The sequence below is a fragment of the Nematostella vectensis genome, chromosome 7 (assembly GCF_932526225.1).
Source record: "Nematostella vectensis chromosome 7, jaNemVect1.1, whole genome shotgun sequence".
Classification (NCBI taxonomy): domain Eukaryota; kingdom Metazoa; phylum Cnidaria; class Anthozoa; order Actiniaria; family Edwardsiidae; genus Nematostella; species Nematostella vectensis.
This window is the reverse complement of record NC_064040.1, coordinates 15,711,158-15,736,106: the sequence shown is the minus strand read 5'-3', so window position 1 is coordinate 15,736,106 and position 24,949 is coordinate 15,711,158. Positions and strand designations below refer to the sequence as shown.

The 24,949-nt window shown below is 40.7% G+C and overlaps 3 protein-coding genes and 2 long non-coding RNA genes across 5 annotated transcripts; 2 read left to right on the top strand and 3 right to left on the bottom strand.

Moving 5' to 3' along the window:
• Positions 1-291: 291 nt before the first annotated feature.
• On the bottom strand, positions 292-6,475 carry LOC5500786. The gene is made up of 8 exons (XM_048729797.1): positions 6,389-6,475; positions 5,420-5,718; positions 4,702-4,825; positions 3,815-4,428; positions 3,558-3,684; positions 1,947-2,090; positions 917-1,120; positions 292-565 (listed from the first exon to the last, which is right to left on the bottom strand). The coding sequence occupies exons 2-8, from the start codon at positions 5,707-5,709 to the stop codon at positions 383-385; spliced, it is 1,686 nt and encodes a 561-aa protein (XP_048585754.1). The 5' UTR covers positions 5,710-5,718; positions 6,389-6,475; the 3' UTR covers positions 292-382.
• A 2,649-nt stretch (positions 6,476-9,124) lies between these two features.
• LOC125568403 (collagen alpha-1(IV) chain-like) lies at positions 9,125-12,279 on the top strand. The gene is made up of 2 exons (XM_048730670.1): positions 9,125-9,171; positions 11,760-12,279. Exons 1-2 carry the CDS (start codon positions 9,125-9,127, stop codon positions 12,277-12,279), a joined length of 567 nt encoding a protein of 188 aa, XP_048586627.1.
• Positions 12,280-12,885: 606 nt separating this feature from the next.
• Positions 12,886-24,879, bottom strand: LOC5500785. The gene is made up of 4 exons (XM_048730669.1): positions 24,579-24,879; positions 22,568-22,654; positions 13,415-13,471; positions 12,886-13,065 (listed from the first exon to the last, which is right to left on the bottom strand). The coding sequence occupies exons 1-4, from the start codon at positions 24,705-24,707 to the stop codon at positions 12,886-12,888; spliced, it is 453 nt and encodes a 150-aa protein (XP_048586626.1). The 5' UTR covers positions 24,708-24,879.
• Positions 18,541-20,236, bottom strand: LOC125568226. The gene is made up of 2 exons (XR_007312144.1): positions 19,705-20,236; positions 18,541-18,652 (listed from the first exon to the last, which is right to left on the bottom strand). It is a non-coding gene; the product is annotated as an uncharacterized LOC125568226 (long non-coding RNA).
• On the top strand, positions 20,206-20,636 carry LOC125568225. The gene is made up of 2 exons (XR_007312143.1): positions 20,206-20,339; positions 20,503-20,636. It is a non-coding gene; the product is annotated as an uncharacterized LOC125568225 (long non-coding RNA).
• Positions 24,880-24,949: the final 70 nt, after the last annotated feature.

Genomic DNA, 24,949 nt, shown 5'->3' with positions numbered 1-24,949 from the left:
GATTCTACAGATTTGTTTGTCTATTGTCGGTTAGAATTCCGTCGGCCAATCGGAAGTAAACTTGTGACAATGCCAATATCTATATTCGATTTTTTTAAATGGCAAAAGTGTTGCATAGGTCTGACTGAGGGCTTTTGGTCTATGTCATTCAGATGCTTAGCAACAAAACAACAAAGTGAGAACAAACCTAAAATGAATGAAAACAAACTGTCTCATTTTGCCCACTTGAAGTGTCTAATCACCTTAAAATCCCCTTCTTAAAATCCCCTTCGATAATATATGAGACACAAAGTCGTTTGCAGCTTTATTGAGAACTGGCGCTGCATTTTTCACAGGACAACATTAATTATGCCAGCGGTCTCCATTCGCATCCATGCGCATCTTATTGAGCGAGGATGTACCCATAACCTGCTGTAGACTTGTTGCCATTGTCACCATCGCATCTTGCCTCGTTACCAGCCGAGTAGGAGCTCTGTCCGCAGTAGTTTCCAGACCCTCCAAAACCGATGCGGGAATCAGGCGAACCGCAATTGTTCTCCTGGTTGGCAACGAAACCGATTCTGACCTACAACAGAAATAGCGCCGTGTTTAGACAGGAGCTTTGAAAATGCCCCACAGCTCGTGTTAGAATTAAAAAAAAAAACGCGTCATCAAAACATTTGAATAGTTGTTATATGGCAATGAAGAATGTCATCAGAGAGAATCGTCTACCAAGAAGGGCTCTATCTAACTTTTCGTCCTCTAAGGGAAAATATCAGAATAAATGCACTGTCAGTTAAATCAACCACACACTTACGCTAACAATTCTTTTTACCATAGGTTATACTAACAGTGTTTTTACTGTAGCTGTAAAGTTATTCACGGAATTGTGTTTGGACGACTACGACTTCTCCCATCGATATACAGAAGACTTTACCTTGGCAGCGGGTTGGGACGGCACGGGGTTGTTGTTGAATCCCTGCATGTTGCAGTTCCTCTGAAGAGACGAGCCGGGCACAAGCTTTCTCCACTCATTCTTGCTAATATGGGTGGCTACGTACTTGCCGGGTGCAATGACAGAAAACAGAGAGTCCACCTTCTTTCCCATGTTCACTGGGAGCCATTTAAGGCTTCCTCCAACCTGCAGAAGAAAGCAAGTGTTTTCTAAGTTCTTTACCCAAAAAACCTTTTCATTAATGTAAACAGGGTAAAACTCACAGTGTATTCAGGGGAGTACAAAGAGGCCATTGTAGCATGCTTGCAGCCGTTTACCCGGTTTTTTTTTTTTCATGTTTACCCGGTTTTTTTCGTTATATTTACTTAGTGTTTTTTTCGCTATTTTTACCCGATGTTATTTCCTCCATGTTTACCCGGTGATTTTTCGCTATGTTTCCCCTTTTTTTTGCTATGTTTAACCTATGTTTTTAGCCATCTTGTTTTGTTCTGGCCGCGCGAAAGCTGGAACGAGCGCAAAGCGCGTTTTGTCGCTCGCGTCATGTTAGCGCAGCCAAAAACAAGATGGCGGCCACGACTCGGCGCACAGCGAAAACACAACTAAAAAAATCCCCGGGTTAACGCCTACAAGCAGGCCACCACCATTGGGGGCTGATTATCAGAGAGCTTAAGCAAATCAACGCGCACCAAGAACGTCGCACGAGGCGTTGTGGTCCGTGTTGGCAAAGTCACCTACCCCATGCCTCCCCACAAATTTTTACGACCCGCGCGTGAAACCGAGGCCAGGCGTCAGTCATAGGTATCATTATTATAGTGAAAATTACAGTATTTGAAGAAAATTCTGGTATTAGAAGATTCCTTTTAAATAGAAATGACCCACTTTCTGGCCGCCAAGGGGGGGGGGGGGGGGGCGCAAGCGCAAACCTACGCATCCCCCCTGTTTTTGTGACTGGCAAAGGAGGACTGTGCGCAGGATAATATCTTATCTGAAAAGGCATGGTCTCTTTTCTTACCCTCATCCCAAGGCAGAGCTTCTCAAATGGCAGCTTGGAGTAAGTGTGCAGCTTCATATCGCTGTTGTCCAGACCGTCAGCGATTGACTCAGTGTTGTACACGTTGTGGTTTTCCCAGTATGACGACTCGTATTTAAAGGTTGTCTATAAAGTATACATTATTATATTAGTACCTGATATACACCTACATACAATAGAGTTGCATTGGGGAGTATAAGTGTCGTAAACCCCGTTGCCTCATGAGTATCAAATAGATAAAAAGCAAATGAATGTAAATCAAGGAATCCAGGTTACATACTGTGCAGTACCTTTATTATTCATCCCTTGCGAATACCTTCATTATTTGTATTTTCAAGGGCTACTTTTTCATGCCATCTATAAAGCACCGCAAGCTACGACACATGGGTTCGCACAGTGCCTTATTTGAAGACGGCGTATAACATGCTTATGAAATTACAAAGGCTCCTTGTTTTTTTTTTCTAATAGGAATTTGTTTGGTAAGCAGTGGCTTGCAAAGTTGCGAGCAAAATTACCCGCATTTTTCTGGTGAGCTTTAAGGTGGCGCGCCGAGTTTGATTTGGCTGAACAGCTTATACTTAGCTCCCTACAGAAGACTTATTTTCGGCGCGCGTAAATTTATTAGATTTTATTAATACATCTATGCTTTATCAGATTTTGCTAGATTCACTCTTCTTGGAAATCAAATTATTTTTTTGGCATGCAAGTTAAAAGGAAGCAATATTTTTATATTAAAATAAAAATCTCGAAATCTGCGCGATGATTTTTTTTCTAAATCTACAGTAACACCTAACAACACTCCAACTTGAAGCACAAGAATTTTCGGCTTAAAACTTACCTGTCAAACTTCGCGATTGATGAATCTTTATTTTACGCCAAAATTTTCCTCGCAATATTTGAAAAAATAAATGCACTCTTGCCTACAAAGATCCATCCCCGAATTTACGCCCCCCGCTAAGTCCACACCCTAAGGCAACTTGTGTGAGAGGGGCAAGAGGACCAGTGTTGCGCAACAATAAATTCCAGATGGTCAATTCGAGAGTATTTTTGTTTAGATAATTTGAAAACTAAAGATTTTTTTCTTTTTCAACATTTGAGCCCAAGCCGCGCCTCTTCTAAACTATTACCCGATATCAAAGTTCCAGACTTCAATCGTGGATTTCTTGCGAATGTACCGAAATCGAAGATTTCGGTTGAAAATAAACCGCTGTATTTTCAATTGTAAATAATATATAGAGCAAAACATCGACTAGGTTACACCAGCAAAAAAAAATCGAGTGAGTATCGCCAAGTATTACAGAAGGGCTTAGATTCACAAGAATCATGTCTGACGCGTGAGCAATGCGTTTAATATAAAAGTATGCTCGGACAAAATGCTCTCGTACTTTCTTTTCGAACTACGTTAGATCTTGTGACAACAAAATTAAGAAATAAGAAATAAAGACATAAACCTGAAAAAACCCTTAGGGCGAAAGCCAGAATTCGAGCCTACCACAGCAACCAACCAGATCACCGGTACTTGCCGTAGCGAAAGCATTCCCTGCTTCGGAAAATTCTTTAATAAACTAAGTCTTAGAATTGTCTCCGTAGTACCTCGCGTCCGTCGATCTTCATGATGATGGTCCATCCACGTGATCCGCAGATCTCTGTCATGTGACAGTAGACGCGAGTGTGAGGGGCGTCTCGAAGGTTAAGATAGTACACGCCATTTTTAGCATCGCTGGAACGTACAGTAGCATTTATATCAGTTTGTTTAACACTCCTTACACGTTACAGGACAGCGAAATAGGAAGGCTGGGGTACTGCCTGCGTGTAGCAAGGAAAATTTTACTCGTCTTAAAGGTACTTACGGTCTAGCGGCGACAATTTCTTTGCAGGACTTGGCGGGTTTGTCGAAGGAGCCGAGAAGGGCATCTTCTTGACGCTCCTGGGCGAAGATGTATCCAAAGCTCTTGATGGTTTTGTCTCCGTTATCTGGTGAGCACCTTGCTTCGTTACCAGCCGAGTTGTCGTTATTTTGGCCACACAAATTTCCCATTGCTCCAAAGCCGATTCTCGAATCCGGAGTGTGACAGTCGTTTTCCTGATTGCCAATTATCCCAATTCTGACCTTGGCGAACCCATTTCTCTTGTCGCTGCCGGTTATTTTAACAACATTGAAACCCTCACGTCCGCAGTTTCTCTGAAGCGATGAGTCAGGGACCATACTCTTCCAGAACTTTCTGCCATAGTGCGTTTCGCGGAACTTGCCATCCGCAATAAGCTCGTACAGTGAGCCGGCCATGTAATTGATCTCTTTCCACTCTCTCTTTCCTTTGGTTTCAAGACCCAGACAAAGCTTGCTTAACGGGAAGTGCGAGTAAGTGTCAAGTTTAGTTTCGACGTGTTTAAATCCTCCTGTTGCGCCAGCAACGTTGTAATGTTGCTTGTTGCTCCAGTATTTGGAATCGTACCGAAAAGTATTCTGCAAAAATGCAAATATGCAATTGCAGATACAATGTCAGCTGTGCAACTCCAAAAGCACCGGTTGCCTTGATAATATTAGTAGTCCCATGAGTCAATTAACATGCCAATGACATTAAAATGTTCGCAGATTTAAGAATTTTTCTATTTTTAGTCGCCACACGTAAAAAAGATAAAAATTAAATAAATGACATGCTAAATAACTGGAAATACGACCCAAAATTGTCCGATTCAAAATAAATTTTGTCTCACTTAAGTAATACATTATTTATACCTTGTTTCCGTCGATCTTCATGACCATGGTCCAGCCATTTGAGCCACACAGGGTGCCCATGTAACAGTAAGTCTTCATGACCACATCTCGAGGTTTTATGAAGTACATACCACTCTTGGCATCCCTGATAAAGGCAAGAGCTTTGTTTTATAGAGCATTTGTATCAGTTAGTTTAAAAAAATACTCAAAAGATTCTGGCAGGGAGGTCACTGACCTATACCATTAATGCTGGTCTAATTCCCAGAAAAGAAAAAGACGACATTCCGAAATTGTTAGGAAAGTTTCCTTTTTTGTAATTTAGTCATTTCTATATCATATGCTTCAGCTGTAATTCCCGCACATAGTACGCGAGAATAGACATATCTCCAGGCGCCATCGAACGAAAACCAAGCACTCGTCTAAAAGCGATTCGGGCGTTAACCAAATTTAGTTAGAGGCCAGAAAAATTAAACGATTCGCTAACAATTCTTGGTCTGGCATCCGCGTACATTCACACGGCTTTTGCGCCTCAGTTACATCTGTTATCTATGAATGTATCTGGCTGTGAGCAAAATATCCCAAGGCGTACTAACTAGCAATGATAATGTAAAAAGCTGGGATTTGTATACCGTTGAAGTATTAGCATACCTGGTGTGAAAAATATCAAGCTGCTGTACACCCCTCAACTTGAGGGATAAGTGACTTACAGCCAAACGATCTAGTTCACCAAGGAACTTACTTGCGCTTGGTGAGGATGTCCCTGCAGGATTTCCCAGGATTGGTTTCAGTTCCAACGGGGGCTTCTTGACCGGCGTTGCCTCCAACGTTCACATATTCATTGCCGTTGCACACTTGAAGGTTGCCGTCTTTGTAGCGTAAGGCGCCGGTCTGTTTGGCAGTACACTTGCAGTTATGACTCGGCACCTGATAGATGGTGTAGTAGGTTTCTTGGTGTTGGCAGTATTGATCGTTAAGGTCAAGAGCGTAGCCGCAAGCGACAAGGCAAAGGACAGCAAGGAATCTGTACATCTTGCCGGTCTAGTAAAAGAAAATATAAGCAAGATCTCATTTGAGTGAAGGTAAACTTCCTGAGGGCAAAGCACGTCTTCACCTTGCCTTGCTAAGAGAGTTAATAAGGATAGGAAGATGAGCTAGACTTAGATGGAAGGGATAATGTTGTTTTAACTCGGCAAACGGAATTAGATCAGTTGGGCGGCAATTGGGCATGTAGACACATGACCCAGCTTTTAAAGCTTATTTATGAGTGTTGAAGAATGTACGGAATATACGGTTTTTGGATTAAAAAAACGCATGCACCGTATTCAATTTATTTTAGACAGTGAAACACTAAACCTTTTGTTTTACAAAAAAATACGAGTGTTCTTACAGGGTGTATATCACTCAAGACGTTTGGAAAGTAAATGCCATTTTCCACATTTGCTTTAAAACCTGTCCTCTCTATCGTGTCAAAATGATTCACCACGCGTTTCCACGATATTCTTCCAAATTGCATTTTTCCCATTAATTTCCAAAAAAATGCGGTTCGTTCACTGCAACATCCAACGAATGTATATCAAAATTCTTCTCAAACAACAAAAAAGCAAATAAATAACTAAACATTTAAAAGTTCTCGACACTATTCAATTTGGAAGCGAAGGAAATATAAAAATAATACCCTCCAATCAGCATAGTATTTTGTCTGTCTTACCTTGTTATTCCTTCCCGGTTGAATGACACCAAAAATGATATCCGCACTCAGTCCCACCAGCTTTTATATGCTTTCAGATTTTGAAAGCTAAATTAATATCATCGGTATAAACTATCATAGGGTAAACATAGTATCAAAACCGAAGAAAATCAAATTATCGAAAAGGACAGATTTATCACTTTTTTAATGAGTTATTTGGCAATATAGGCTTAAAAGTTAAACATCTCATTTTAACAATTTTAGCGACACGGTTTGAACATTAACATTTAATTGTTTGCATCTCTAGAGCCCTATACTTCTTTACTACTAACTGAAATACCATAGCAAATTCACTGTCTAATTGAATTTGACCATAGCAAATTCAGTGCGACAATTAAAAGCTAATTCTGAGGACACCTTCACGTACGTACATACTTACATATGAGTGATCCCTGAAATGGAAAGACTAAAGACAGGCCCTTAAGGATGGTGTGGGGTGGGCATTTTGTCTCATAAGACCTCCCGTTGAATGTCCAAATATATCGACTCCAGTCAATAAAAGTCAGGTTTTTACTTAGCCGCTTCCACGGATATTCATATATAACCGAGATGCGATTTAAGGGAATGTTCTCTTTTCTTTTGCCCAGCAACCAATTAACAATATTAGAATTCCAATAAATTGGTCAGCTATAAATATTTGAAGATCTAAACTAATATTAACCAAATATTCATTAATCTCTCTATTTTTCAATAACGGTTTTCAGTGGCATAATAAAAATAGAATAAACACTATGAAAATTATTTGAAACGCGACCCGACGCAACCTATTTTTCGAGGGGGAGGTGGGAGGAGATTAATACCCTCTTTCGAGCTGGACATAATTTACAATAGAACGAGGAGACTGTTTTTTTTTAAAAATCAGCAAATCCGTAAACATACAATTGAAAGAAATAAAAATTAATCAATACTATCATGTAGTCTCAAGTTATTAAACGGAGCAGGAAAGAGGGGAGGGGCGGTGGGGAGGGGTTGAATGGGTTTTTGTCGGGATTTTGTCTAAAATGCCCTACAGACTACGGATTGCGACAGATAAATGTGCGGATTCTTCAAACGTGACGTATCGCAAGTCTACTAAGATTTGGCTAACGGACTAGTAATCCCCACATCAAAATGCCCGCCAATCGCACCGATTGCTGGAAAAATAAAGGCGTTATGGACTGCTTATTCTGACTTTCATTGTGCTTAGTACATTCCAACATCGCTGCTTTATTTTAAAATAGACATAAAATCCCCCCACCACAAAAGGTTTAAACCATCCCTGTCATACCAAGCAACCGGTATTCACCGATAGTATTTCTAAATTATTATGGCCAAATGTTTATACAGTGCCGCAATGCAAGCAGCTGCATCCCCCAGTAGAATTTGAAAGGATATAAGGAAAGGGAAAGAAATGCCGCCTGGACCACCTCCGCCAACCCAGCAAATACAAGGAATGGCTAAAGCTTGTTATTAGATAGAGATAGATAGATAAGCTTTATTAAAGTGTCGGAGACCGTCCAGCTCTTAGGAGCTATTAGGAGGGAAATGTCGATTTCTCTCATTTTGCGTTTATAAGTATTTAGACTCGGTGACGATCTGATAGTGACCGACAATTTCACCCAAAGCTTTGGCCCAAGGTACCATAAGGAGTGCTTTCCATAAGTAGCGTACCTTGTACCTTGAAAGGGAGAAATCTATATGCCTTAGATTATAGTTGGCACTGTGTCTGTTAAAAAATGCCGCAGATATTAGGAGGGCACAAGTTATTGTGCACCTTGTATATTAGTATAGCAATGTCCTGCAGCCGTCTGTTTAAGAGGGTAGGTAGCTTGGCCCGTTCAAGGAGGTTAGCGTAACTAGAGCTTTTGTCTTTGAAAACAGCCTTAAGTCCTCTTTCTTGTACCCTTTCGAGCTTGCGCTTGTCGCTTGATCGGCAAAAGTGCCACACAAGGTGACAGTAGGTGAGGCGAGGCAGAACTGCCGATTTAAATAGTTGTAGTTTGGCGTTGGTGGGGATAAGATTCCTGAGGCGCATTAGAACACCAGCTCTTTGACTGGCTCTTTTACAGATTTCATTGATATGGGTGCTAAAATTTAACTGGTCGTCAATCGTGACACCTAGTAGTTTGAGTTCATTAGTGTTATTTATTATTTCACCATGCACATAAAGAGCTGCGTTAGCATCGGCGTTTTTTCGGCGATTACAATTAAGATGTAAAACCTGATACTTTTTTGGATTACCGGCTAGGTGTGAATCGTACCACTGAGTAGCGGTGTCTGCACTCACCCTGAGATCTGAAATCACGGTGCTAAGATCGCTCCCAGTGTGATAAATCTGATGATCATCAGCACACATGGATAAACTTCCATCAATGTGATAGCATAGGTCGTTCTGGAAAATATTCCATAATAGTGGACCTAGAGCAGAGCTCTGTGGGCATCCCCGATGGATATTCTTGTATGAGCTGACATGGCGGCCTATTTCAGAAAACATTGTTAGTGCAACGGTGAATGGCAAAGGGTACCAACCGAGTGCAGGAGAAGATGGATTTCAGGCTTCGTACAATTTTCCACCAATCAAATTCAAGGACTTTTAAGGACTTTTTCAAGGACTTTTTGTAGAAGTTCAAGAAAAAATCAATATAGGGCGAAGTACTTTTCCAAGTTTTACCAGAGCTTTTATCAATTGTACATGGTCTATTTTCAATACGAAAATAGATGCCGATTGGACTCTTTGAAACATACACAAGCATCATTACTCACAGGTGAGCAACTGTTATTAAACGGTGATTTCAAGCAAACGTTCGCCTACAGATTTTCAACTTTTTGTGAGATTCTCAAACGTTCAAAACTTTCTTCTTTCAAAGCCTTTTGCTTCTCCTTAGCAACTGTAGTGTAAGCATATGACCTTAAGGCCTCACTCATCTCCCCTACACCCCGCGTGAAGGATCGGACGAGAGTATTGGCTGGTCCACCAACGCACAAGCACACCTCAGGGCTGAGGGTGAAGCCTCCTCACCGCCTTGAGTGGCTTGCCTGAGGCGATCTATTTGTTGCTGCCACATTCCACCGGAGGGGCGGTTGAGGGCTTGTAGTCGAAGACCAAGCACATCGGTAGAGAGAACTCGTCTCCTCCAGACAAACGCAAACGTTTAGGCATATTTAACTGATTTTCAAATGTTTCTTTACAGTACTCCTAGCTTATTAAGCGAAAGAGCGAATGACTTTACTTTAGGTGTGGCACTTTATATAGGTAGATAGCGACCAATAAGAATTAAGAGCGTTTATTGTGAGGTATCTAACGTGAAACATATTGAGTCATACCTGTGCTATTGTAGCATGATACGCGTACCCGTACGATATAATTTACGAGTGACCTTTGAGCCTGGCTCCGGCTCCATTAACTGAAATTACCGTCCGTAGTGGCGACGTTAATTTTGGAATACAGTTTCACTTCCACTTGTTCTCTAGCTCTTCTTGCCATTTTCGCTTACGGCTTCAAACAATCTCCTCCGTGGCCCTCCCCTAGTCTTCATGACATTGGGTGTAATGTTTCCCCCCTTGACTTGCCGCACCTAGCAGTTAGCAAGCGCACGTTTTCAACTGAAATTTACAGAGAAGTCTCTTTCGACTCTTGCCTGACCATGAAAAAGTGTCAACAGCATCTTAAGCTTCCAGAGCACAACTCTTCTAGGCTAGATGCTGTAAGAAGAACGCACCCAGCCTGTCTAGCTTGTGGCGAATGGTCAATCTGAGAAATAGTTCCGAGATGACAATGGCTTTTTTTTAAATCAGAGAAAACGAGATCTTGCATTTCTCGAGAACCAGAACGAGAAGTCAAATCTCTAAAATCCGAGAAATCGAGATGCCTTGAAATTTGGAGAGAAAATCATTATATCTAGGGACCATTATTCGCCACCTCTCTTGTAGTTAAAATCCAAGAAGATCGTCTTCTGGGCTTGCTCAGCTTTCTCCACAAATTCTGTGTACGGGAGCACCAGGAGATCACAATCTCTCATCTTTCTTGTAAGCTAACCATTACCATCAGCAAAGAGCTTGAACTTGGCGAAGCATATTTCCTTTCACTGTACAATCTGCTAATGATATATGCTGATCTTGTTTCTGGGCATGGATTATACATACTTTATCTTGTACATCCGTATCTTCTATGCCGAAATGCCCATGCTCTGGATATTGAATGTCTTTATGCAAAGTCTACATTTCACCTCAGTATATTTTTGCTCTCACCCTCTCACCAACAATTGACATCATTAACAAGGCCAAACACCTGCTACCACTGGTTTTCCCGTAAAAAATACAGGTAGCCTAAATTACAGAACTGCGGCCAAAATTATATAAAGCAATAGCTCGCAAACGATATATTTGGCTACAATTTGCGATTAATCCACATTCCATAAGCTTTACTTTTGTTTCTTTAAAATCGGATATTTTTCAAGGACTTTCAAGGATTGATAATAAGAATTCAAGCACTTTCCAAACCTTGAATTTCAAATTTTAAAATTCAAGCACTTTCAAGGTTTTCAAGGACTTGTACGAACCCTGGATTTACCATACAACAATTAAAGGCTATCGATGTATAGCTCTGGCATCGCTGGAGTTCATTTGTAAGCACTCTTCGATCTTAGAACTGCTATTCGCCATTTGCCAATCTGAAGTTTTAATTGGGTGTATATTTTTTGTTGCAAAACTGTATGTAACTAGATAATGATAACTTGATAATAAAGAAATATCAAGTCTTGGATTCTATTGTTATAGAGCTTAAGACACTAATAAGGCACTGCAAAAGAACAAAAGCACTATTATAAATCACTGTCTTCAGACAGTGAAGAGTTTGTTCCAGAGTTTTTTTTTTTCGATCCTGAGTCGGCTTTCACAAAAAGTAATATTTTTCAGCCTCTCAGCAGGTTCCTGAAATGAAGCGGTTTGAACACGGCAGTTCATCGTATTGGACATTGTATACGCTCTTTTTTTAAGAACGTCAAATTTTCAGTAGAGGCTGGGCCCTTCTTATTTTTGGAGCATTTTAAGGCTGGATATGTTCTTAACGATGTTCTTAAATGTGTATATAAAAATGTAATACCCTATGAAAGAAAAACATAATATAAAGCGAAACATCTCGAAATTTAACCATTTTCCTAAAAATGACATTTTAAACATTTTCTTTCGTCTGCCGTCCAAAAATGAACTTTTCTCGGGAAATATCGGAAAGTTCCGCTAAACTTTTAGGAACATCAAGAATTTTGAAGAACATCAAGAATAATGTTTTTAATTGTCTAACAGTGAAATTAATTTTGCTTCAATTAGTTGGAGGTTAGCTTATAAACTCTCGTAGATTGACTGGACTAGATGTGCTGTACGGACTAGATGGGGTGTATGGACTAGATGTGCTGTATGGACTAGATGGGCTGTATGGACTAGATGGGCTGTATGGACTAGATGGGGTGTATGGACTTAAGCAGTATGGACTAGATGGGCTGTACGGACTAGATGGGGTGTATGGACTAGATGGGCCGTATAGACTAGATGGGCTGTATGGACTAGATGGGGTGTATGGACTAGATGTGCTGTATAGACTAGATGGGCTGTATGGACTTAAGCAGTATGGACTAGATGGGCTGTATAGACTAGATGGGCTGTATGGACTAGATGGGGTGTATGGACTAGATGTGCTGTATAGACTAGATGGGCTGTATGGACTTAAGCAGTATGGACTAGATGGGCTGTATGGACTAGATGGGCTGTATGGACTTAAGCAGTATGGACTAGATGGGGTGTATGGACTAGATGGGCTGTATGGACTAGATGGGGTGTATGGACTAGATGGGCTTATGGGTTTTAATTACCACAAATAAAATACCTAATTAAAAATATGAAAAAAATGATATCGAATCAATGGAAACTTTAACAGAAAAAAATAAAATAAGATAAAACAATAAAGCCCAGCGTAAGTTTTTTCGACCAATTACGACATTTCTTTTATTTCTTCAATTTTATTAATTAACAGCAGGAAGTGTTCACGACGTCTGCGTACAGTACTTGAATTTATGATTGGTCTGCTCTCCTCATAGTCTTTAAAGGTTTGTGTTTTCGGCTTCGGCACTTTGTGTTAGTCTTGCTCTTTATATTAGACCACGCACGTTTAGCCGTTTCTCCAGGTCTCAATGGAAATTTCGTAAACAGAAGTTCTGGAAGTAAGAAAAAATAGAGATAAGCACGAAGTTTTGTATTTGCTTTATTTAGAATTTAATTATCTGATTTTGCAGACTCACCTTTAAGTGATTTTAGACGCTCAATATCCAGGGCCTCTTTTCCATAATTCCCATCACAATTGCTAGATTCAAGCTCTTCTTTTGAGAAGAAATATGGTACGAGTTTTAAAGCGCAAAGATGACGCCGTCTCGCCCCAATAAGAATGCTTTCTACTGCAACCACTTTGCTAGGAGTCACGCACCTCTCGATCATTTCATGTGGGACACCAGGATCGTTTGGGTCGGACTCGGTCTGAGTGGTGGCAGCGAATGCGCCTGCCGGTCGTCAGTTTGTGGGGTGCCTGTGATGGTTCCATTACATGGTCTTTCTTCTCCAGGGATAGCTGCCACTGTTGGCTGATCATTCCTTTTGAGAACTATTTCAGAAGCCTTGGAATACCACAACAAAATATAAATATATATAGTGTATTTATAGTTGTTTGGGGGTGGGGGTAACATTTAGTGAAAAGTGATCTTTTTTAAAGCACATTATCAATAACTTTTCTTTTTTGAGTAAACAAATAGGAAATAATGATGGATTGTAAATTATTATGTCTTTTTTAAGGGCAGGGTAGGGTCGGGTATCTATATTTATAGGTGCTTCAGTTATAGCACTTTTACCTGGCAGGTTTTTTCACATTTGCTTATTCTAATAATTAGTGTAGTTTGACAAAATTCCGACATCCTCCTTTCATAAAAGGACTCCCCCTATATCAAGGTTCAAGTGAGCTATACTTACAATACTATGACTTAGAGCCAAAGTCCTTTCCAGGATGTCCAATCTAGCAGTGATATACTGTAATGGAGAATGATATAACTAAAAAGACTACAGATGAGCTGTACAAAAACTAGATGGTCTGCGCAGGCAAGGTGTTGACAAGCGATAAATAAACACAAGGTTGAAAAGGTATGTTGAACACCTCATTAAAACACAGTAGTTGCACTGACGTTTCAAGCATTAGCCCTTCGTCGGAGCAAAAGAGTGTTTGGTTGTTTTGATAGTAACCTCTTCATTGTATAAAGTAACATCTGTTGGCTTTTAGGATATGGATGTCTGGGGAACCAGGGTTTTTGGTTAAAAGCGGGTATTCGTACCATGGCACCTGGGGAGAAGGGGGACATAAAAGGGGAATAATGGTTGTGATACGGGTAGAGGTAGGTGGCAGGGGTGAGGACGGGAGGGTCATTGTGGGGATAATGCTATGTTGAGTGGAGATGGACTATAAGGAGTGTACGGGATAGTGATGCAATTGTTCTTATTTTTTGGTTGAGAAAAATAAGGGTGCTAAAGGGCTGTGTTGGTTGGGGTAGGATAGTATGGGAGAGTAGGTGTTGGGGTGAAAGACGCAGGTGGAGTAAGGGTGAGGGTGTTGGTGGGCTAGGGGTAGAGGTTGGTGGCAGGGATAAGGATGGGAGGGGGAATAGGATTAGTGCTGAGTGGGGTAGGGGTGTGGGAGAGGTATGAGAGTGGAGAGGGTGCAGGTTGAGGGTGGAAACAGCGCATGTTAATAAGGGGAGGTAGGGAGGTACAATATGGAGAAGAGATTGCGCAGATAGGGATAAGGTAGCAACAAGGGTTGGTTCTCAGAGTTAGGTAGATTGGTTGTAGGTAGGAGTTGTGGAGTGAGGGAGGGTGGGGTTGCTGGACATAGTCTAATTGGGTTGTTGGGATAGGGTGGGGTGTGGTTGGTATCTTTGGTAGGGGGATGGGATAAAATTAGGATGGATAGGATAGGGAAGATATCTATGAGGTGGGGAGAATAGGAGGGAGGTGTAAAGTGGCTAGGAAGTGGGGGAGGTGCCAAGGGATCACCGAAGTGATACAGAACTTTCCCCGTATTGTGTACAAGTTTTTGGTTAAAAGCGGGTATTCGTACCATGGCACCTGGGGAGAAGGGGGACATAAAAGGGGAATAATGGTTGTGATACGGGTAGAGGTAGGTGGCAGGGGTGAGGATGGGAGGGTCATTGTGGGGATAATGCTATGTTGAGTGGAGATGGACTATAAGGAGTGTACGGGATAGTGATGCAATTGTTCTTATTTTTTGGTGGAGAAAAATAAGGGTGCTAAAGGGCTGTGTTGGTTGGGGTAGGATAGTATGGGAGAGTAGGTGTTGGGGTAAGAGACGCAGGTGGAGTAAGGGTAAGGGTGTTGGTGGGCTAGGGGTAGAGGTTGGTGGCAGGGTTAAGGATGGGGGGGAATAGGATTAGTGCTGAGTGGGGTAGGGGTGTGGGAGAGGTTTTAGAATGGAGAGGGTGCAGGTTGAGGGTGGAAACAGCGCATGTTAATAAGGGGAGGTAGGGAGGTACAATATGGAGAAGAGATTGCGCAGATAGGGGTAAGGTAGCAACAAGGGTTGGTTCTCAGAGTTAGGTAGATTGGTTGTAGGTAGGAGTTGTGGGGTGAGGGAGGGTGGGGTTGCTGGACATAGTCTAATTGGTTTTTGGTTAAAAGAGGGTATTCGTACCATGGCACCTGGGGAGAAGGGGGACATAAAAAAGGGAATAATGGTTGTGATACGGGTAGAGGTAGGTGGCAGGGGTGAGGGCGGGAGGGTCATTGTGGGGATAATGCTATGTTGAGTGGAGATGGACTATAAGGAGTGTACGGGATAGTGATGCAATTGTTCTTACCATGGCGTATAGGGTGAATGGGAAGATTAAGGAGGTAGTGGGTAGGGAGGTATAGACCGGAAAACAAAAAGGCTGATAAGGGGTAAGGTGTACATGCTGGTGGAGAAAGAAGTGAGTTAAAATATAATGAAAACAACAAAAGTTCATAAACATGCAAATAAATGTATAATAAATTGCGGTAAATAAGGAATAGAATATTTCATAGAGCTCTTTGAAAGGTTAAGCAGCCTCACGTGTTTTCTAGTACAGGGTTTATCATCAGGAGGTAAGACCAAGTACTAGTCAAATGCGACGGGGAGAATGGAAACTGGGAGCCGGGGGATGCTAGGGGGAGGAGGAAAGATGGAGATACCTAGCAAGGAAAAAGTTCGCATTTGAGACGTGTTTCAAAGTGAATGAGTGGCTAGCCAATTCACCTTACCCCTACACGTCAACGTAAGGCTGCTTTAGGGAAGTGGATTGTGTGGTGTGTTCAAATAAAACCTTCCTTTGTTGGCCATGGACATCGTGGATTTTCTCTACCTTTAGCGTGCTAGCTGATTACTAAATTTAATTTCTTGGCCTTGGCTTCTAAGACTTTTAAGCTATCTTGAGCCTGGTAGGATTTCTTACATAGCTGGATGGTGCTATTGGAAGCCAAAAACATATGTGAGATAAGTTTGTAGTGAGCATGGCTGACAAACGTGCAAATAAATCGATGAAATTGTAGGATGGCATTCAAGAATTGTAAGTACTTGTTATGTTGTAAAGTACAAATGTATTTGGGCGCTAATAAAATAGTTATCGAAGTTAAAAAGGATGAAATTATTTGGAAAACATTATTTCTTACCTTGTTGTAAGCGTGGTTTACAGTTAAGTGGTTTTTGAAAAAGTGGGGAGTGTACGTGATAACAGTTTACAACGGTTTGCAAAGCGCGTGCTCGTTTTGAACGCGTGCGCTATTTTATTTCCGGTTGGATTATTTCCGGAAACATCACGTGGTATGTATGGTGAAAGAAGATGGCGGATTTGCAGGTGCATGTGGCGTGGAGTTGCTTGCAGAGTTTCTTGAATGGAATGAAATGCGAGGACAATACTGAAGGATCGACGTTTGCTTATCTCCCTTGGATGGTGGTCGTGTTTTGGTTTTGCTGGAATCCCATGGTGTGAATTATCAATATATCATGTGTAAATTATGAGTTAATTATATATTTATATGTATGCGTAATTGACCGTCACTGTAATTCAGTCCATGGACTGCGAAAGTGAAAAATAAACTAATTATTATTATTATTATTATTATTATTATTATTATTATTATTATTATTATTATTATTATCTGCTACACTGTAGATTTGTTTGGCAGAAAACGAACTTTGTTGCATAAGACAGTAAAAAGGTGAAGTTTATATGTGACATGTTGAAGTAAGGGTTACACCTATTGTGGACGAGAGAAACGTATTTATTCTTGATAACCGTGTACTTTTGCTTGAGTGTAATGAAGACTGGGAATAACGTTTATAGTAAGAAAAACGGTAGATGATATATTTAGATAGTAGACTAACATAACCTGATGATTGGTGGTAATCTTTGTGATTTCTGAGGGTTTTCATGGGTATGAGAAACAGATTCCGCCAATATATTGGATAGTAGTGATGTCAGTTGGTTTAAGTGCACCAGTCCCTTAGATTCAACTGAGGAGTTCCAAATAAGAAATTTCGAAATCGCTCAAAATTGGTTTAAAGTTAGCTCCTGGTTCTCTTATCATGGTTAAAAAGTTTGAGTTACATACAATAAATATTTTTCGAGAAATTCCGAATTTACGATTTTGCCTATAAAATCGCCGATTTGGGGGCATTTTTCACCTTTCGTAAAAAATCGCAAAATATTCTTTAAATATACGCGGAATTAAAAATAGCGATACAGATCCTTAGAAAGGAGTTGATAAGGTATAAATCGAGTGGTTTCTTTACTTTTTCCGGCAAAAAAAAGTATATTTTATTGCTGTCTAAACATGTCCATAAAAAATATCGACTTGAATAATAGCTTAAATTTGGGGCTTATAAAACCGATGGTACATGGATTTTCGCAGAAATTTTGCACTTTGAACAAACATTGGTGTTATTTCTTTCGATTCAGCAAATAAAAAATTGGGGGAATCAAATTCACGAATTATAATGAAGCCGAACGCAACCCCATGTCGAGCTCAAATAACACGCGATTTTCTTGACAGCCGTCTTTATTAGATACACATACCTGTTTGTACAGGAGAAAAATCACAGAAAATAAACTCTACCCTTGCTGTATACTAATCTCAGATGCAGTATAATTGTCTTGGTTCATCCTTGGAAGTTACTGGAAGTCAATAAAGACATTACAATGAAAAATATTTGCTATTTTGTACAGACTTCAGTTCAGAACGCCTGCCGGAATGGCAAACTTTGAAGGATTTGTTTGGGTTTTAAAGTTTCTTTACGCTCAATTGAAGTAAAAGGTATTCAAGCACGTCAGTTCTTACCTTCTACCAAGAGGTTTCTAGGGAAAAAGCCGATTTGTAAGATTAATTTCAATGCAAAGGTCAAGTACTACAACACGAGTCTGGTTTCAGATGACAACAACTGATCAGCGGTCTGCCAGATGAAAATGCGTGACTTTCCACAGGTATCCTAATCCCGATAAGAACATACCGTTTTGAGTCCTAGTCTTTCTTTATTAGAAAATCATATTTTAAAAAAGGCGATATCATGTCTTGTTTGTCTATTTTAAAAACATCTGATGATTTGGTAAAGAACTTACGCGTAAGAGTAAAAATTGTATACGTTACGTTTATCTGCATATTAGTTGTGTGCGCATGAGCACTGCTTGATTACTGCAGAAATTTTTATCAATAATGGGAGCGGGTCTTTGTAAAATGAAGACAGGACCTACGCGGACCAGACCTCGGCGGACCGGGTTATTTTTATTTTATTTTTTTTTAATACACAAACATATGTGAAGAAACCGTTTAGCTACTTAGTAATCCACACCACCCTATTTACCATCTTCCATAAGTCACCCCTTACTCAATTACTATTTTTACCTTTTGTTAGTTAATCATCAATGAACTTTGTACATATACTAGCTGTAACATGCCATTGTAACTCATTTATAACCTGAAGCTGAGAAGGCAGGTATTGGCCAGCCGAAATATCGTTCTAAAAAACATAAATCTGCGTTGTTGTCGACTTTTTCTTTTAAAGGTTTTACCTTTTGCGTGGGAGTCCCTAGGGTAAATGTGCCGTTGTTGCTGGTCGCCGGTGGGACGGAGTTTCTTTTTCATTACGGACTTGCTCCAGGTGACTGAAGTAGTTTGAAAAATCGGTAGCTGGAAAATCGGCGACTACCGTGAGAATAGTGACTTTAAATGGGCTGCTTCGCTACTTTGTAGCAAGAGAAAACAAATATCACTCTGTCCAACCACTGATGAGCTGTCAGTTAACTCAATGTAAACTGTTGATTGCCGTTAGAACAGTAACCCTCTATGGGCTACTTCCCTTCTGCACAAGCACAATCGTAGATTGCCGTGAGAACATTAGCTCGTTATTGGCTACTTTGCTTGATATAACAAGAACAACAACTGTGCAATGCCAACAAGACTGCCTGGAAAAGGGTTACAAAATCAGTTGGAGCTTGCGACAGATTGAATGAACATGTCTATGATTCCGATACAGACGACGATCTACTCCCCGTGTTTGAGGGGTAAAATAATACTTTCGCTAAACGAAAGATATAATGCTGATTGACATTGTTTTAATGCGAGGGATGTTTTAGCCTGTGAGCTAGTCTGTACTTTTGCGCAAAGTCCGTAATGAAAAATCAATCTCCGTCGCATTTCCCCCCCCCCCCCCCCCCCCCCACATACACACACACACACACAAACATCGGAACAAACATAAACTAATATAAGGAAAGCAGAGGTGCGCGATAAATAAGTCGAGTCTACGAAACGGGAAGTTGAGTTGAAATAGGGACTCCCCAAAATATGCCCAGGGGGGGGGGGGGAGGGATGCAGGGTGTGCGCCCACAGCGGCCGAGGGTCCACTTTCGGTTCCCAATTGACGTGCTATTTGTAGACAAAACTATAAAGCATAACCTAGATAACCCTGGTACGTAGCCAAATCCGACAATAAAAGTCCCGTGAAGATACTGCAAAGGCATAAAAAAAATCCCTCTTTGTTCTTTCGGGGGTAGTCAGATTTCTATTAGAGAACTCATTTCACTCGTCGTCGCCTTACTCGTCCCCTCTCAGAACAGCCGAATTCCGAGCTACGGACAAGCAACCATTGCCTGGGCTACCTGTGATTACATTTGCGTTTCAAGAGTCACCTACGCGTGCGCTTAACAAATACTCCGGTCGTTAAATCATGATTCACTTACCAGCTCTAGCAAGAAGAAGTTCAAACTCAGTTTAAAGTTTAAAAACGCACTTTGAATTGCTCGAGCAATCGACACTAGGGCCACAAGGACCACCCACGCAAACAGCGTAATCACTGTTAGTCATGATCAAGAAAAATATCAAGCATCATCTGAATTACAATTTTATGCTTGCCTGATTTTATAAGAAGCAGCCTCATGTGATCTCTTTGTGTTGCCCTAAAGCCTTTTGTGGCTAACGGAGGTGTTACTGTAACAGGATGCCGCTTTGAGGGAGTGTGACAATTCTTTTAGCTTATGCCCTTATGTCAACGAAGCATGTTTGCTTGTGGTATTTGTGTTTTATTCTTCGATTGGTGTTTCCTACGGTATCTTTTTAAAATAATTTTGGCATCATTAATATGTTTTTTTATAGAATGAAAAACATAAAATAAGAAACAATCTAGAATAAAAACTGCAAGCCGACTAGTTGAACTATTCTTTATATCGGGTTTCCTTTGGAAATTCATGCATTCTCATCTGGTAGACCGCTGATCAGTTGTTGTCATCTGAAACCAGACTCGTGTTCAAGTACTTGACCTTTGCATTGAAATTAATCTTACAAATCGGCTTTTCTCCCAGAAACCTCTTGGCAGAAGGTAAGAACTGACGTGTTTGAATATCTTTTACTTCAATTGAGCGTAAAGAAACTTTAAAACCCAAACAAATCCTTCAAAGTTTGCCATTCCGGCAGGTGTTCTGAACTGAAGTCTGTACAAAATAGCAAATATTTTTCATTGTAATGTCTTTATTGACTTCCAGTAACTTCCAAGGATGAACCAAGACAATTATACAGCATCTGAGATTAGTATACAGTAAGGGTAGAGTTTATTATCTGTGGTTTGTCTCCTGTACAAACAGGTATGTGTATCTAATAAAGACGGCTGTCAAGAAAATCGCGTGTTATTTGAGCCCGACATGGGGTTGCGTTCGGCTTCATTATAATTCGGGAATTTGATTCCCCCAATTTTTTATTTGCTGAATCGAAAGAAATAACACCAATGTTTGCTTAAAGTGCAAAATCTCTGCGAAAATCCATGTACCATCGGTTTTATAAGCCCCAAGTTTAAGCTATTATTCAAGTCGACATTTTTTATTGACATGTTTAGACAGCAATAAAATATACTTTTTTTTGCCGGAAAAAGTAAAGAAACCATTCGATTTATACCTTATCAACTCCTTTCTAAGGATCTGTATCGCTATTTTTAATTCCGCGTATATTTAAAGAATATTTTGCGATTTTGTACGAAAGGTGAAAAATGCCCCCAAATCGGCGATTTTATAGGCAAAATCGTAAATTCGGAATTTCTCGAAAAATATTTATTGTATGTAACTCAAACTTTTTAAACATGATAAGAGAACCAGGGGCTAACTTTAAACCAATTTTGAGCGATTTTGAAATTTCTTATTTGGAACTCCTCAGTTGAATCTAAGGGACTGGTGCACTTAAGTTCTTACCTTAATGTCTGGAGTCTATGTTAATGTGTATAAATAATTAGCTAAATTGTATTATTGTTACTAGAGGTAAATAAATGGCTTGATAGAGTCTTACCTGTTATTTTGTGTGTTTTTGCAGATGGTTCCTTAGGTGGACATAATTTAGTTGGTTTCATGTCCCAGCATGAGTAAATTAATAGGTTGGGTTGGGATAGGCAGGGTACAAACTTTGAGTGGAGGTAAAGGGTGTGGTTTATAGGATAAACAGGCATAATAGGTATTTATTGTGGTTGGAAAATAGGTGGATAGAGGATAGGGAATGGTGGAGGCAACAAGGATGCAAAAGGGCAACAAGGGCTGATAGTCTGGTATGAGTGTAGGAAAGGAGGCGGGCTGTGGTGTGGTCGGGGTAGAGGTGGTAGGAGGATGATGGGGATTGGTTGAGAAAAATAAGGGTGCTAAAGGGCTGTGTTGGTTGGGGTAGGATAGTATGGGAGAGTAGGTGTTGGGGTGAAAGACGCAGGTGGAGTAAGGGTGAGGGTGTTGGTGGGCTAGGGGTAGAGGTTGGTGGCAGGGATAAGGATGGGAGGGGGGATAGGATTAGTGCTGAGTGGGGTAGGGGTGTGGGAGAGGTATGAGAGTGGAGAGGGTGCAGGTTGAGGGTGGAAACAGCGCATGTTAATAAGGGGAGGTAGGGAGGTACAATATGGAGAAGAGATTGCGCAGATAGGGATAAGGTAGCAACAAGGGTTGGTTCTCAGAGTTAGGTAGATTGGTTGTAGGTAGGAGTTGTGGAGTGAGGGAGGTTGGGGTTGCTGGACATAGTCTAATTGGGTTGTTGGGATAGGGTGGGGTGTGGTTGGTATCTTTGGTAGGGGGATGGGATAAAATTAGGATGGATAGGATAGGGAAGATATCTATGAGGTGGGGAGAATAGGAGGGAGGTGTAGGGTGGCTAGGAAGTGGGGGAGGTGCCAAGGGATCACCGAAGTGATACAGAACTTTCCCCGTATTGTGTACAAGTTTTTGGTTAAAAGCGGGTATTCGTACCATGGCACCTGGGGAGAAGGGGGACATAAAAGGGGAATAATGGTTGTGATACGGGTAGAGGTAGGTGGCAGGGGTGAGGACGGGAGGGTCATTGTGGGGATAATGCTATGTTGAGTGGAGATGGACTATAAGGAGTGTACGGGATAGTGATGCAATTGTTCTTATTTTTTGGTTGAGAAAGATGTCAGTAAGTAAGTAAGACATACATACATGAAGAGATCAAAACAATACAAACTTCATCAATGCCATTCTTTCCTTTAACATACAGTACTGTATATAGTCACAAGGGCTTTGAGATCTCTCACTCCTATGATTGCAACCACAATGGAAAAGTACTTACAGAAAGATTAGTTGGAGATATACAACTCTCAATGGCATCAAGACGTCTCAAAACACTGTCCAATTTGTCCTCGATTCTTTTTATGACCTGGTACAACAATATACCTTATAGTATTACACTTCATTTTTGCATTATTTCAAAAAGCCTTTCAATGTAAACATGTTTTGTTTGATTTTTTTTGTCCCAAAGTTTCAGAAGTAACACATAGGTGAAGAGTATTTTCATGATTCTTGATTGACCTAAATTAAATTCGTGATTTGTGAAAAGCCTAAAGATAAATTTGTGAATCGTGATTGAGTACTTTATTGTGATCCGTGATTGGGGTATTTTTACTTTTGTGGCTTGTGACTGTAGTCCCCGGAAATAATTAAAACACGGAATTCATGTAATGAGAGCAACCGCAAAACAGTGCTCAACTTGACAGGAGCTGCAGTACAATCACTACGAATCAATTGTAATGGTTTTCTCGCATCAGGATTTATACATCATACTTAGAAGTAAATACTGATGTCAACCGCGGCGTTGATCTCTGTATATTAAATAATATATTCAGGAGCAAAGCAAAAGTTAAAACCGTGATTTGTGAAAGCATCTTTTTTTTTAAATTCGTGATTTAAAAAGCCTGAAAAATAACTTCGTGATTTGTGATGGGCACCCATCTTCACCACCCTAAAATAAAGAAACCTGGTTTTCACAGAATAAGTAAAATATTGCGAAAATACACTGTAGTAAGGTAGCACAAGGGATACATTTATACATTCTATTTAAAAATGCATGTTGTCAGAGCTTTACAACATGGCACGGTGAAGAAGATCACTAAGATCATTAGTCCAGTCAATCTATGAGATTTTTATGGCCCAGGTGGAACAAATTGCAATATAATTTTTCTCAGCGGATTTTGAACAAGTGATACAACCTTAGTTAACATACTAAAAGTCTCCAAAAATCCCTTTGGTGGAACATCCTGGGTACCCGCAGGCCCAGGCCCCAAACACGCTCAGGGGACCGACCGTTTGTCAGCACCCTGGAGGAACGATAAATTTCGACTTTGCAGCAAAAAATTGCAAGGAAATTTTGGATTAATTTCTTCTAAAGATGTGTTTTCAAACTATTTTTCTATGGCATATAGGATTTTGAGGGCAAACGCTGTCCTTTTTTTGCCAAAAAAGTTGCCTCGAACAGTTGAAGTTGTGATTGCCAGCCATGGAGCTTCCTACCCTGTTGTATTTTATTACGAGTGGGGAGGAGGTGAACAGAGATGAGGTGAGGAGAATCGCCTAAACTGTTATGAATCAGGGCTAAAACAGAACCAGATCAATCTATGACAACAACTTTGAAAAATTGGCTTTAAAACAGATATATTTGGTAAACAGTATTTGATACATGAACATTTTGTCTGGTTTGCCCGTGATATGACGCAAAACAGAGCGAAGATAGATCAAGAACAGAAGTGAAAGCTTTGGAGGAGTGTGATAGTGATATGTTCCCCAATATCCCCATGCTAAAGATATGCACTTCGCCATCTATAAGTTGCTAATGCAAGAAAAGTGTGAGTGCACTGCGGCGCCTCCGCACATATAACAGACCATACATGGAGCAAGAGAGGATATCTGCATTGGCGCTTATCCAGTGTCACAACGACACAGGCATCGACCTAGACAATAAGAATAGTCCAGTTTTGAGTTCCACTGTGCCTGCTGGTCATAGGCACAGAGGACACATAAATACAGGGCAAGCCTCGGTTTCAATTGAATCGATTGCAAATACCAGTGGGATCTTGAAGTATTCACAGGTTTTTTGCATTGTTTTATTCCAAGTTCAAGAGGATTCTCGCTGGTATGCGCATAAATTTTGCCTCAAGTCGAGGCTTACACTGTTTTCATGCGTCCTTAGTCTGTAAGTCCAGCGGTCATAGTGGAACTAGAAATAGGGCTATTGTAGACAATAAAGGAGGCGGATTTTACTAAACGATTTGTCAGGGCAACCTTTGGTGGACTATAGTTACACTCACCATGGCAGATCTGTCCGTGGATTCCTGAACCCTCGTTAGCTGTCGTTTTAAGTCCTCGAAACCATTAAGCGAATGTGTATGAAGTTCTTGGCCGATAGCAATGAAGTGACGTTCACCACCACCCGCCATTTTCCCCTCCAAGAAACCGATTATCTGGTATTAAATCATCTAATTATGGCAGTTAAAAGACTATTTGAGGACACTATTCGTATAGTCCTTATTTCTACGCGGGAAAAAAACGCATTTCAAATAAGCTCTTTGAGGATGCTGCGTCCGCCATCTTGGATGTCTCGCCCGCGCAGCCTGGGTACGAACCGAAAACTGGGGGTCAAGACACAGGCAGCCCAAGGATTGCGTCACAAAACAGACGA

Coding starts and splice junctions, on each gene's coding strand:
- LOC5500786 (XM_048729797.1), bottom strand. CDS start 5,709: ATGTACAGATTCCTTGCTGTCCTTTGCCTTGTCGCTTGCGGCTACGCT. Junction 2,091..3,557: donor TGAAGATCGACGGACGCGAG/GTACTACGGAGA, acceptor TATACTTTATAG/ACAACCTTTAAATACGAGTC. Junction 566..916: donor CGTCCCAACCCGCTGCCAAG/GTAAAGTCTTCT, acceptor TTTCTGTTGTAG/GTCAGAATCGGTTTCGTTGC.
- LOC125568403 (XM_048730670.1), top strand. CDS start 9,125: ATGCCGATTGGACTCTTTGAAACATACACAAGCATCATTACTCACAG. Junction 9,172..11,759: donor ACAAGCATCATTACTCACAG/GTGAGCAACTGT, acceptor AAACTCTCGTAG/ATTGACTGGACTAGATGTGC.
- LOC5500785 (XM_048730669.1), bottom strand. CDS start 24,707: ATGGCGGGTGGTGGTGAACGTCACTTCATTGCTATCGGCCAAGAACTT. Junction 22,655..24,578: donor CCACGGACAGATCTGCCATG/GTGAGTGTAACT, acceptor TTGTTGTACCAG/GTCATAAAAAGAATCGAGGA. Junction 13,066..13,414: donor TGGCTCTAAGTCATAGTATT/GTAAGTATAGCT, acceptor TGGTATTCCAAG/GCTTCTGAAATAGTTCTCAA.